The following is a 14,040-nucleotide window of genomic DNA, read 5'->3' as shown; positions in this document are numbered from 1 at the left end:
ACACATGAGTGCTGGCCACACATCAGGGCTGGCACTTTCTGGCACCCCCTTACCGTACAGTCGCTGAACGGCCCAAACGTCATCGTGGCCGATGCGCCACGTCCTGCTGTAGGTAGCGTTTGGGTGCATGAGCGCACGGACGTCCCGCGAATGCCACAGGCCCAGGGCATGGCCGATCTCATGAGCTGCCACCTGGACCAGGTCATTCAGCCAGACCCCTGCAAGCACAGAGTGCCCCCAGGGAGCAGGACCACACACACATGCTGCAGAGCCAACCCTGGCAGCTCCCAGCCACCTTGGTACAGGGAGAGGGCTCTTGGACCAGCCCCCTGAGCAAGCCCAGCCTGGCTTCTCTCTTCTAGCCAAGTACAAGCATCCTTGAAGAGCCACCGCTGCAGCTCCCCACCACCCCTGCACACAGCCCCTGTCCTAACCCAACCCAACATCAGGGAATATTGGCTTTGATGGGGAATTCCCGCCCCACGCAGCAGCACAAGGGGCTCCTGCAGTGGGGTTTGAATTTGGGCCCTCACCTTGCAGCCTGGCAGGATCTGGGAGCCTGGCACACAAGCCCAAATAGAGGAGCAGAAAGCTCCAAAGGGGGGGGAGTTCCCCACGGAGAACACCCTGCCAGGGAGAAGAGATCAGCTGCAGGGGCATGGAAGAAGAGGCAGAGTTGGACGTCATGGGCAACAGCAGCGGTGTCCCTTCAGCTGTTGCCTGCAAGAACCAAGCTGCGCACTCCCAACGCACAGCGCACTCTGAGCTGACGGAGGATAGGGTTGTAGGAAAGCACCCACCATCCAGGAGGAAATGGCACCTGGGTGCCAAAAGCAGGTGCAGAGCCATGTACGTCCCCTTGCCAGGACTCAAGGAACAGTGAGGCATCCACAGGCCCCCCAAGAGTGCAGCCCCACTGGCCGGAGGCCACCGCCACAGAGAAGGCTCCTCCTGCCATTCCTTCCATGCTCCTTCATTGACTGAGCTGCCGCCAGCTCGCTCTTCGCCAGCTCAGCTGGGCCCAAAGAGACACTGCAGCTTTCTGGGGCGATGAGAGAGGCAAGGCCCCTGTGTCATCTGTAGATGGACGGCACCTCAACCCAAGGCACCTGGCAAACCCATGGGGAAGGGGAGACAGCAGATCCCCACAGCAGAGGGGCCTCGTGGGGGGTGAGCAATTCCCAGCCGCGATCTCTACTGGGGGCCCGGGAAGAAGCCACCCCAGGGCACAAGCTCATGCAGCTGGGACTTGAACCGGGACCCTTGGGAGAATCATAGGCTGGAGCTGCTCCGAGCTGGCCTTGGCTGCAAGTCATCTCCCCCTAAGCGGAGCTGCGAGGAGCCCAGGGGAGCTGCCATGAGCTAGTCGCAAACAGAATCTCTTCCTCCTGGGCTGGCCTAGCCGGGGCATGCCCTACGGCCCTGGGCAGAGTTGGGAAGGCATCCGGCTCTATAGGATTAGCAGAACAAGGCGCCCCATGCTGGCTGTAGTCTGTGCAGACAGCACTCGCCACTCTTCCCCGCCCCAAGGCTCTGCTGTGGCACAGGGAGCTGTAGTGGGTGGGCTCCTGCTGGGGGGCAGAGGGAGGGTAGCATAATGCCCTGATCCTTGGGGGTGGGGGCAGGCTGAGCCTGGCTGTCAGGGGCAGCTCTACCAATTTTGAGGCCCCCAAGCAGTCGCCGCCAAATTGCTGCCGCCCCCGGAAGAGCAGCAGGGCTGCCGCACAAAAGCTGCCGTGGTGGGAAGGGGGCGGAGCTGCCGCCGAATTGCTGCCATGGGACATGGACTGCTGGCCCGTTCTGACTGCTGCCCCAAGCACCTGCTTGGAAAGCTGGTGCCTGGAGCCGGCCCTGCTGGCTGTGACAAATGGTAGCCGACCATTCTCATCACTTAAGCATTAATTGGCTCCCCCGGGAAAGGGCTGATGGAGGAGGAGAGGAGTGACCAGACTGGGGGTTGATGGTGTCGGGGTGAGAGTCTCCCTGGAGAAAGAGCTGGGGATTAGGAAATCTGGCCTAGCCGTGCAGCGCAGGGTGGAGCTGGTGCTTTGGTGAAGGGGATAATGAACCTCACAGAGGCGCTAAACAACCCAAGGCTGTTCGTGAGGGATCTCAGGACAGCAGAGGCGCCTGCCCTGCCAACCCTGGCAGGCCTCTAGCCGCCGCATGCTCCCTCCTACCTTGTTTCCAGCTGAAGTGCGAGCGGCCCAGGATCCAGAACTCATGGTTGTCAAAATGGATCTCGCCGCGGGGCGGCAGGAAGGCGTGGGCCAGCTCTCCGTTCAGTCCATCAAAGCAGGGGTGCCGGGGGAAAACCAGCAGTCAGTGTGGTTAAAGGTGTAGAAGCCTGCCCAACAACAACCAGAAAGACGTCCTGGAAGCAGAGGGCCATGTGAATCCCAGGGAAAAGGTAACAAAGGTGAGGCAGTGAGTCTGCTGGTGGCTTGGAGCAGGAATCCCAGCTCTGGAACCTGCTGGAGAGCAGGAGGTGTGGTTGGATCTGCTAAGTCTGCCTGTGACAGCCCCTCTTCGGTTCCAGGTGTGTGCAGGGGAGGGCCTGGGGGCTTGTATGCTCTGCTGGGGCAGGGTCTGGCAGCAGGGAAGGAGTGAACAGGGGTGGCACATGGTCTCAAAGCCCTTCAGATGGCTCCCCTGCAGCTTGGGTCTGCAACTCCCAGAGGCAACCCCAGAGCCATCTGCACAAACAGGAGGAAGGCAGAAGGGAGCTCAGAAGAGGCAGGGAGAGCACCAGTGAGAGACACAGGGTGCCCTGCCAATGGCACCCCTAGCCCCATCCCCAGCCCCTCATTTCTACCTATGGTGATGTCAGCCGGCTGGGCAGGGGGCAGGCGCCGGAAGCCGAGGGGCGAGACTTCACTCCACATGCGGAAGGCAGCAGCAATGGCTCTCTCTGTGTCACCCTTGTTCAGCGTGCTGGGGAACTGCACAATCCTGCAGCAGGAGGAGGGGAGGGTGACCCATGGGCCCCAGCTGCTCCTCCAGCCTCTACTACTGTAGCCAGGGCTCCTGTAGGGAAGGGGTGGGAGTCCCCTCAGCTACTCCAGACCTAGCCTCTCCCACCAGTGGGCACTGTAGGGAGCAGGGCAGGAGCGCTGGCTATGGGGGGGGGAGGGAAGCTCCTAGCTGAGCCAGACCCAGCCTCTCCCAGCAGGGGGCACTGTGCAGGGTGGGGCAGGAGTGCTGTCTGTGTGTGTAGGGTCCCAGCTGAACCAGACCCAGCCTCTCCCGACAGGGGGCGCTGGCTACACTAACAAGTCTCAAACTCCTTCATACCACAAACTACTTCTTGAGTTGAGGCCAGCTTCCCACCCTGCCCCTTCCCCAGTGCATCTAGCTATGTGGAAGGGGCCTGTCTGCACAGCATGGAAAGAGACTGTATTAGGGCAAGTGGAGCAGCGGGGTGCCAGGGTCCTGTTCCTTCTGTACCCTGGGTGCTTACATGGCAGGGACATCCCCATAAGGTCATAGAGCCCAGCTGCAGGAGTGGTGGGAGATTATTTGGGTTGGTTGAGCTCCCGGGTGGGCTCAATGAGGCAGCCCCTGCTCCCTGCCACGCATAGCCCAGCGGGAGCAGGTTCGGAGCAGAGTCAGGGCCCCATTTCCTGTGCAGTGGGAGCATCCAACAGAGACCTCTGGGCTCCTGGCAGCCACGGGGCTATTATCGTCCTGAAGGAAGCAATTAGCTCCTGCTAGCAAAGGCTGGTGTCAGGGAGTCGCTGCTCTCCAGAGACATGCAATGGTGCAGAGGCGGTGGGAGCCAGGGGCAGGCTCAGCTGTGGAGCCACCTTCTGAGGCCTCTCAAAGCCAAACAGGGTGAACAGGGACAGCCAAGAACTGGGCTAACTGCAAGGGATGGGGGCTGTGGGCCAGGCTGGAGGGGGCTCAGCTGAGCTCTGTGGAGGGTGCTCCATATGGGAATGGCTGGGGGGGCTGCAGATCAGGCTGACGCACCCCTGTCCTCCCCGGTACACTCACTTATAGGTCAGGTTAACATGGTCCCACTTGTAACCAAGCGGGTTGATGGCATAGCACCTCCTCCTGCCCATGCGACGATCTTGTGCGACGGTGAAACTGGGATCTGACTCTCGGGGGGCTGTCGCTCCCTCCTGCAGCGTGTCTCAGCGGCCCAGCATGGGCCACAGCGGTCACCACGAGATCCCATGGGCAGCCCTTGGGAAACACTTCCCTCTGGGGCATTGCATTGGGCGGTATCTACCAGCCAATGGCAGCTGCAGGTTAGCAAAGAGAAAGGGGAGGGGGGGTGGCAACCAAACTCAGACCAAGGCGTTCTGCTGGGCTGCTCCAGGGGAAACTACAGGTCCCAGCGTGCACTGGGGCCAGTGACCCCAGCCTAGCCAACCCCCTATGAAAGCTATCAGCTGTGATCTGCTCCGTTTTACCCCCGCCCGAGGGGCAGCATTCGGGCTCCTGGAGCATTGGGCAAACGGAGCAGCACTAGGAGTTAATGCTCCACCCCCATGGTTCGTTCAAGCACCGAGGGGGCAGAGTGAGGGTCCCCTCTTCCCCCTGGGTTGGTGCTGATTTCACTCCGCACCTGCCCTTCCCCCAGCCCAGGGCCCATTGAAATCTGGCTCGGAAAGCTGAGATCCCCTCTTCACCCCCAGCCCTGGACCCAGGGCAGGTGCTGGGCTGCGGGCTCTGCCTTGTGAAGAAAACTTCTGTGGTGTATTTTGGGTTCTTTTCCCAGCTCTGGCCAATGCTGCGGCTGAGGAAGTGGGGAGAGGTGAGGGGCTCAGCAGGAAATGGGCTGGGAAGCCAGAGGCCCCTTTCACTGGCCAGAGAGCCCCCCCCTCCCACACCCCATGATTTCAACTGGGGGAGACAGAGGCAGCTCTGTGTCTGGTTCTCGCAGCCTCAGTCTGCAACACTCTAGGTAAGAAATCCTAACTCCCTGGGTTCCCAGCAGGATGCCCCTGACCCCCTGCTAACCCCAAACATTGCCTCCCTGACTTCTCAAAAAGAAAAGGAGGACTTGTGGCGCCTTAGAGACTAACCAATTTTCTAAGGTGCCACAAGTCCTCCTTTTCTTTTTGCGAATACAGACTAACACGGCTGCTACTCTGAAATCTGACTTCTGTTCCTTCTCCTGCACCCCCATACGCTACAGACCCGCTCTCCCCCTCCCAAGCGAGGGGATCAGCTACACAAAGCCCCGGAGTTCAGAGTCCCAGTGGCAGAAGTTCTCCACTTACCCAGTGATTCCAGCCAGCTCCTTGCAAAGTCTGGAAAACAGTCAGCAGCAGGATCAGGAGAGCAGCCCTGGCGCCCCCCCCCCCCCTTTCGGCGTGGCTGAACAGGCATATGGAGACCCGTGCCCATGGCTGGGTTCAGCTCTCCCCTTCCCCAAGTGACAGGGCTCAGCACAAAGTGTCCCCCTATCCCTACTGTGGCCAATCCCACCGACAGCCACCCGCATGCGGGCCCTCTGCTGTGAGAGCACACGTCTGCGAGGTGCCCCCAAGCCACAGCGCAGGTGGGCCCAGCTCTGCTAGATTGGATCCATCTGTCCACAAGGCACGGAAACAAAGCAAAGCCCCACTTCAGCCATTCCAGCTTCACAGCCAGATGCAGACCCCTTCCCCGGCCCGGCCCAAACCAAGAGGCTGAACAGCACCGACAGCCGGATTGTCACACCGGCTGATACGCCACGACCTCCCCCCCATTTCTCCAATTCTGTCCCTTTCAGCCTGAGCATCCCCCATTTCTTAGTTACTTGCAACCCCCCACCAATCCTTGCCAACCACTGCAGCCCAGCATCTCCCCACCCCCCGCTCATTATTCTGCCAATGCCCCCATTCTGTCCTGGGCTCCTTGACACAGCCCAGCGGATGCCCTTTAGGCTCAATGGTAATTCGGACCAGAAGGGAACTCCTGGCTCACAGAGACCACTAGCAGTATGTTTCAGGTGCCGGGGGCAGCCAACAGAGAGGTAAAGCACTGTGGGGCAGGAGGCAGCACTGAGGAAGACTTGGCTGGTGACTCCTATCCTGCGCCAGGCCCAGCTGCAAGTCCCAGTTGGGGAACACAGGACTTCCTCTTCCCCTACATGGCATCTAGGGCTGGCTCAGACCCACCCCCCAATTTTTCCTGCCGGCTGCAGGAAGCCCTGCAAACTCCCCATTCCCCCACTTCCTGTGCCCATCACTCCTCAGCTGCACAGGGAGGGATCCCTGTACAGGGAGCTGTACCCCCATCTTCCTAATCCCCATGCATCTAGCCCTCCTGCTGAGCCTCCCCCCTGCCTCAGAATCCCCCTTAATGAGCCCCACTTCCCCTGCACCTGGAGCACCCCAATGAGCCACCAACACCGGGATCCCCACCCCACCAAGCCCCAACCAGCTGCACCTGGATCCCCACCCCACTGAGCCTCATTCCCCCAGCTTCTGGACCTCCCACTAAGCCCCCCCAGATGCCCTCCCCACCTTCACCTGGACCCCGTGCAGAGTCCCATTACTGTTGCACCCAGAACCTCCCCCCGCCCCAACAAGCCCCTGCACATCCAGATGTCCAGTGAGCTGCCTGCAACCAGATTGCCCCACACAGAACCCTCTCAACCCACACCTGGATCCCCCCCACACTTAGATACTGCCCTGCTGAGTCTTCCTGCCCACACCTAGTATGGAGGGGCAGGACCCTAGGGTGTTTCTGGGGCAGGCACATTCCTTGCTCTGTGTCAAGGCTGGGTGCAGCCTCATCACTGAGTTTATGTCCTGGGGGCCATGGGGGACAGCTGCACAGTGATCTCCCACCTCTGTGCAACCAGGGGCCTGTGCTCCCCACTGCCATGCTGGAGTCACATTTATTTGACAAATAAAATATGCAGAATTTTAAAATATTGTGCGCAGAATGCCCTCAGGAGAACCTGTAGTTCATTAGGACCAGTGCCCAAGTGAATGGGCCCAGTTCAGAAGAATGAGGTGGAATCTGTGTCCATGACCATAACTACACCTCCTTAAGACCCCCTCATGCTGCGGGAAGGCCAGTTGTTTGGCACTGCTGCCTTTGCCAATCATGAGTGGCTCACTTTTCACCTCAGCCCCTGCACCTTCCCCATCAACCAGATGAAATTCAGTAAAGAAATACACGGTACTACACTTAAGAAATGAGGGGAGGAGAAATCAAATGCACAACACAAAATGGGGAACAAACAACTAGGCAATGGTACTGCTAAAAAGGATCTGGGGGTTACGGTAGATCACAGATTGTATATGGTCTAGGTTTACTTGGGACTGCTTTTACCACAGAGGGCTGGACTTGACTACTTCAAGGTCTCTTACAGACTGACATTTCTAGGATTCAGTTGCTTTAAGCACCGGCTGTGTCTTGTTGTCTGTACATGGGGAGTTTTGGGATGGGGCTACTGCTATGTACAGAGCCTAGCACCCCACTCTCTGCTCAGGGTTGGTGCACGCTAGTGGAATAAAAAGCCGTCTAAGTCACTACAGCAGAATCAACTCTCAGTACCAGGGAGGATTTGAGCTGCAAACACAAACACAAAATCAATTCACAGTGCACCGCTCAGGCCCAGCCAATGGCACCAGTTTCACACAAGAACATCACAGAGCCTGCAACTGGACTCAGCTCAGCAGGAAGGGTTTGCCTACACTGCTGTTTTCAGCCCTGTAGCGAGGTGTCTGTTTCGTTTGCAGTGTAGATGTTCCAGCTCAGGCTGGAAGCCAGGCTCTGAGACCTTTCTCCCTCACCAGGGCTCAGCTTGGGCTCCAGCTTAAGTGGAAACAGCAACATTGATATTTAGCCCCATATCACAAGGCCCAGTTTTGCTGGGTATGTCTTTTTTGGGGGTGGGGGGCAGTATCGACATATGTTTAAGGAACAAGCACAAGGCCAAGTGACCTGGATGACAAGTGTGTGCTCTAGTTTAAACTAGAAACCTTGGTGCTAGGAGAGGATGCAGAGGATTTGTTCGAGTGAAGGTCAGGGCTCTTCCATGCACCTAGAGACGAGACAGAAGCCCTTCTCATTACATGTTCAGTATTTCTAGAGCCATGTACCAAGGGGAGCAAACCCTTGGCAGGCAGGGAGATTTTACTACAAGTCCTGGTCAGAACCAGTACTAGAAACAGAGAGCTCTTAGCACCAAGCTAGTGCTGCTCCTTGTCAGATGAAAGGGTGGCCCCAGCCCATGCTGCAGCAGACCAAATCTGGAAGCAGAAGCTCCTAGAGCAGGAAATCCTAGGCTGTTCATCCACCCCCATCGTACATACCAACTCTTCTTCCTCATATAGTTGTGGTCACTGTATGCTATCGCCGGCCCAGACATCTCTGATGGCCTTTGGGGGAAGATGATGCTGGTAACAGTAGTTTGCCCAAGAACACCCTCCACAGCCCACCAGAGGAGAGGTGGCTGAGCCTGCTATTCTGAGCACTTCAGCCCCAGGGTCTCATGGCCTCAATCTGCCAGCTGGAGACAGTGATGGCCCAGTAGGGGTGCTGAGGGGGAGGAGTACGTACACCATCCTAAAAAGTAGGGGGATGGGCTCCATGTCCAGAGCCTGAGACAGCATCCAGCCAGGCTCAATGGGGCCTTGTTTTTGTAGTAGGGATCATAGGACAGGCTGCTGCGTAATGCTCTTCCCCTAAACAAGGGGAGCTGGAAACAGGGTAGTGCCTATGAAACTAGCACTTCACTATGGTCAGACATTACCATGCAAGACAGCGTTCCTGCACACTGACATTATGGCTTTAGGGAGCCACTGCCTATGCTCCAAAGGAACTGGAAGTTCCTGATGTGGGGTCCAGAGACAGACTTGCATTATCAGACAAGGACCGACTGGCAACTCCAGGTGCAAGCCCTTCAGCATTAGGCTACAAGGAAGGCTCGATGTTCTGACTTTGTATCTCACTCCACTGCTGCAGAGATGGGCTCCAAAAGCCTCTGTTCCCACTTTGAGAGTTAGCCTTTGTGGCTCAGAGGTAACAGTAATTAAGGGTAACAAAGCAGAGGTGCCAGCCTGAGTGCATGGGAGTGCAGGGGGATGGGCTACCCCATTCATCTCAGTGGGCTGAGAAACCAATGTTAGCCCAATGCACCCACCCCCTGAATCGGACTGCTAGGTTCCCCTTCCACCCGACCCAAGCCTTCCACTCTGCTCTGCTGCAGGCTGCAGAGTGGCTCGGTCACTCACTCCTGGCCAGAAGACGACAGACCTGGATCTGCCTCGTGAGCTGTGTGCTGGGCCAAGACCACAGTAAAGGATCTTTACTTTCTCTCTCACCCACCCCCACAAAAAACACTGCTTTATAGCAAAGTAACGAGCACAGGACTACAGTGCTGGCCATTTGTATGTCATTCAGCCAGGCGGAGTCTTTTCTTAAGTCTAGGTGAACTTGCAGCAGACTCCAGGGGCTCTCATTGAAGGTAGGTGTAGCTTGACAGGCTCCATGGGCCTCAAGCACTTGCAGCTACCAGAAGTCCAGTCAGCGAAAGGTCTCTGCCTGAAAGAAAGTTGCCACTAAAGCTGCCAGATCAATGACCCCCATCAATTTAGGGGTTCTGCCCATTTACTACTGGGCTACAGGGTGTTGCCACATGCTGCTCTGCAGAGTCATTTGAGAAGTTAGCAGCACTGCTGGCTCCTGCAAAATGAGGGTGTCTGCTGCAGGGGAGCTCTGTCACAACCCGAGAGTCCAGGGAGTGAGTGGCCAGGTGAGTGGTGCTGCCATTACTGGCAAGCAAGAGCTTCACTGGCCCTCTTCACCTGTCCCACCCGGGCAAACTCTCAAGCTATTGGGAGCCCTGACATTTCCAGCAACATGGCAGTATTTACAGGTCAAAGCCTGTGTCCCAGCTCGGATCCTTCAGGGCCCCCGTAACAACAGCTCTCACAGCCTCCTCTGTTCTACGTACTTTATTAGGTTTAGAACTGGACAAATCACAACGTGTACAAAATGGAGACCACACTATTCGAAGCAGAGGACTGTGGGTAGCAGCAGCATTTCTATAGACCCAGAAGCATTTGGTAGAAGTGTGGGGAGGGTGGGCTGGGGCAGGGGGCTCTTACTGGCCATCATGTTTCAGATTGCCAAGGACGGATCCTGTAGTTCACATCCTGGGTAGAGTAAGGATGACCTGCGCCCACACCCGCTGGGATGGAAGAGGAGTTTCCAATCCACTGAGGGCAGACTCTGGCTCAAGCCAGCACCAGGTGGGGGTAAGTGCGCCAAGGACCTGATATGGGCTGTGAAATGCTGTGCCACCCACATACACACCAGCGAGAGCGTCTTAAACCCTCATCCTTTTTGGTCACAAACCTTCCCATGGCAGGACACGATACTGAAGACTTTGCAAGGGAAAAAAGGGAGGTGGGGAGGCTTGGCGCGCTCACCACACCTAGGCGCCTCAGACTGCACAGCAATGTCTACCACGACAGCAATAACTAGTACAGGAGCCAGGTCAGCGTCAACTCAGATTTGTCCAGTCTACGGTTTTCAGGTCTACTCTACGAGTACATATGCACAAGAACTTCAAAAATACTAGGATATGATGCGAGTAGCGAGACACCAACAGAAGAGTTTAATGGTGGATGTTCCCTAGAACGATCCTAGGAGGATGGTGGTTAGACTAGTCCCTCCCCACCTTGGGACAGGAAGCAGGAGGCTAGCTATGCTCCTCCTGTGCATGGTCAGGTTCTGAACTTCAGCTGCCACTCTGGTGGTAACGGAGATCATAGACAGGAGAGAGTCCATTCCCGAGGTGAGCCACAGGGGTCTAACTTCCAGTCCGTGTGCAGAGGGTGCCAGACAGATGCTCTCTTTAAGTGTACTTGAAGACCAAGGAGACTGGGAGGGTGGCTGGGGAAGAGAGGGAACCCGCCAGCCTCTTGGGGCTAGCACCTGGTCTCATAGATTCCACTCCTGCCAATGTACCTCACCCATTTGATCACATCATGGTCACTGTAGTTCAGCTTTGGCTCAAAGACTTTCAGATAACGCACCTTCAGCCCAGAGGGTGCGAATGGGACCTGTTCAGAGAGGGAACAACCAATGGAAAGCGTATGAGCAGAGCATCTGAGAACACTGCAGGCACTGTGGATCCTGATCATGGGATGCAATGCTATGAGCCTGGCACAGAACTCCTAATCCTAGGGCTGATCTTCCTCCAAACCAGGCATGGCAAAAGCCAGAGGGTCCCTGGGGGAAGGAACAGGGAAGGCATTTCTAGTGACTTTGAAGGCACAAACACAGGGAGTGCTACAGCCACACAGGGAACTGTGTTCCTAACTGCAGTTAGGAACACAAACTGTGGACCTCCTCCCATGGCTCCCAAAGCGGCCTCCTACAAGCCTGAGCAGGAGAGCGCTTCCATAGCAGAGGTTCCTCCCAGCAGGACAGGTGGCAGCAGCCAAGTGCCCACAAGGCTAGATTTGCATCTGAGGAGGAGGGATGCAGTCATCCTACCTCAAAGTTCATGGAGATTGGCGGCCGAGCCCATTTCTTCTTGTCATTGGTGGGCAGCAGTTCAATCTCTGCACTGATCTGGGACTCCTTCATTCCAGCCATACGCTTAATCCTAGAAAAGAAAAGACCAGAGATGTCAGACTCAGATTCCAGCTATTCCACCTCTTCTCTGGGAAAGAGGTCTGGCCTAATGCAGACAGGGTGCTGCTGGCCCCAAGTACCCAGCAGAGTTGTGGAGTTACTCCTGATTTGCATGGAAGCGTGGTTCCCCCAATGCAAGCAGCGTCCAAGCTGCCATGCTCACTTACTTCCACACAATAGCGTTCTCGCTGGCCTTGTACTTTGCCTTCCCTTTCATACAGATGACTTGCACTCCACTGGTATTGAGGGGAGTTGGGATTCGGACCTGGAAGACAGTCAGTGAGCAGAGGCAGGAAGAACTCTGGCTGGGGTTGAGAGTCTGTGGGCAGCTTCATCTTAACTCAAGAACAGCCATGACTGGGCAGCTTGTCCTGTATTCCCTGACCCTATCCCATCCATTCCAGGGCTCACAAGCTAGCTGCTACTGCAGAAACACTAGATACTGCTCCAGGAATTATAGCATGAGACTCTACCCAGAGGGAAAGAAACCCAAGGGCTTGGAGAGAGCGCTTTAAACCCCTGAGAGCCAAAACTGCCAGCTGGTGCTGAAGGAGCCAACTGAAGGGCAAGATAAAGCCTTTTCCCTTTAATTCAGGCAGGCAGATCTGCTTGAGGAAGCATTGGAGGGGGGGGAAGCATGAGTATGCCTTCCAGCAAGTATTACAAGCAGCCCTCCTCAGGAAGGGTAAACCCCACTGCAGAGATGTATGCATGAGGGGAACGGGTTTGCATGCGAGCCCAAGAGGTTTACATTAATCTACACCATGAACACCTGGATAAGGTAGACAGGAGTTCTGCACTGCAGTATTATGCTCCCCCTGGCAGCAGGCTCTGCTGCTGCACATCTGTACTTGGCCTGGTTACCTCTGGCTGCAGTGAGCAATGGGGCTGCTCATAGCTCACTGCATCAGGTGAGTGAGAAGGGTACAAGCATTAACAGTGGCTGGAATGCTCAGCGAACAGCTGCTGGGCAGGTGCCTGGAAGAGCACAAAGTGAGCCCAGTCCTGCACCTAGGGAACGGTCCCAATTCTGAGGTGCAACTTTTCAGGCAGATTGCACACAGCTGACTTCGTAGCCCTTTATCTCCCTGAATAGCAGCACCAACACTGAGCCTTTCTAGTCTTGCACAGAGGATACTGGGGTCCCAGCTAAGCCCCCTGCTTCTCTCCAAAGCACAAAACTGCATGGGGCTTTGTCCTACCTCTATCTTCTGGGCCAGCAGGGAGGGTTTGAAATTGGATTTGATCACCACTTTTACTTCCAGCTTGGTGCGGCCCACCTCCCGCACCAGGGGAATGACACGGAAGGGCAGGATGATGTCCTTGGTGGTTCGGTATCTGCAGGGATAGGACGAATATATCAATAAACTCTGCAAAGGAGAAGGCCCTTATGGCCTCAAATAGCAGCAGCTCTCCCAAAAATGGGGAGGCCAGCCATGTACTAGAGGTAAGCTCAGACTGCTGGATGGCTCCACAATTTATTAAGAGCACTAGCTGGAGACACCATTTAAAGTGAGCTGCCCCACAAGCAGGATGGGGAAGTAGAGGCCAATGGTTAAGATACAGGACTAGGAGTCTGGATTCTTGGAATCTGTTCCTGGCTCCTGAGCCAGTCACATACAGGTTGCTATAAGTGCTAGGAAACAGGGCTGCACCCTACAGATTAGGGGATCTGTATGCACTGCTTCGGGAATGGCTGAGATGACCCTGGGCTTCGGCCCTTAACCTGTGTGCCCTCTGTAAAACAAGGAGCTGAGCAGATCATTGTCCTCTGAGAAGGTGCAAGGCTCAGCTTGTTAGCATATAGACCTGTGAAACCCCCTAGGAGAGAAGGAGGGACCAGACGGGTAGGATGCACTAGTGCTCAAGGAACTTGAGGCCAGCTGGAAGCTAGCAGCACAGAGGGAGACTCCTGCAGCAGCAAGGGAGACCGATGCAGTAGCCCTGCATTCCCAGTGGCCATACCTCATTAGCTCAAATTCTCCATCAGGTGGGATGAAGCTGATGCTCCTCTCCGAGTCGAACTTGCTGAGCCGCACACACTGGTGGAAAGTGCAGTCGTCAATGGCGATTGACTGTTTGCCGCTATAGCACAAGACAGAAAGTTAAAGTGCAATTTGTGGCCACCTAGAATGTCGTGGGGCACGTGAGGTCTGCCCACGTTGCATTTCATAGCGAGTATTCTATGTGAGCACTTTGCCATCATGTGTATCCACGAAGTGAGGGAGGCAGGGAGGGAGGAGAGATTCAGGGGAGACAGACCTGCCAGCTCAGACACACACTTTCCTTGTCTCAGTGAACCACTGAAGTCATATCAGACCTTCAGGACACTTTCCTAAGTGAGAAACCTGAACCCAGGCCTCGGCTGGGTGCCCCCCATGATGTGAGCTGGACAACAATGCTGGAGTCTGCCCAACTAACATCACTTCACTGGGCCAT

At 56.1% G+C, this 14,040-nt stretch overlaps 1 protein-coding gene across 5 annotated transcripts in view; it reads right to left on the bottom strand.

Annotated features, from left to right (window-relative positions):
• Nucleotides 1-9,895: 9,895 nt before the first annotated feature.
• The window catches only part of AP2M1 (adaptor related protein complex 2 subunit mu 1), a 42,670-nt gene continuing 38,525 nt past the window's right edge, over nt 9,896-14,040 (bottom strand). For all 5 annotated transcript variants that reach the window (XM_073359184.1, XM_073359185.1, XM_073359187.1 and 2 more), the window contains 5 exons: nt 13,567-13,686; nt 12,804-12,939; nt 11,769-11,866; nt 11,461-11,572; nt 9,896-11,024 (listed from right to left, as the gene is read on the bottom strand). In XM_073359184.1, coding sequence (XP_073215285.1) covers nt 10,890-11,024; nt 11,461-11,572; nt 11,769-11,866; nt 12,804-12,939; nt 13,567-13,686 — 601 coding nt within the window. In that variant the 3' untranslated portion in view covers nt 9,896-10,889. The remainder of the gene's footprint in view (nt 11,025-11,460; nt 11,573-11,768; nt 11,867-12,803; nt 12,940-13,566; nt 13,687-14,040) is intronic.

The sequence above is a fragment of the Lepidochelys kempii genome, chromosome 9, assembly GCF_965140265.1.
Source record: "Lepidochelys kempii isolate rLepKem1 chromosome 9, rLepKem1.hap2, whole genome shotgun sequence".
NCBI lineage: Eukaryota > Metazoa > Chordata > Testudines > Cheloniidae > Lepidochelys > Lepidochelys kempii.
This window is presented reverse-complemented; position numbering and strand designations above follow the sequence as displayed.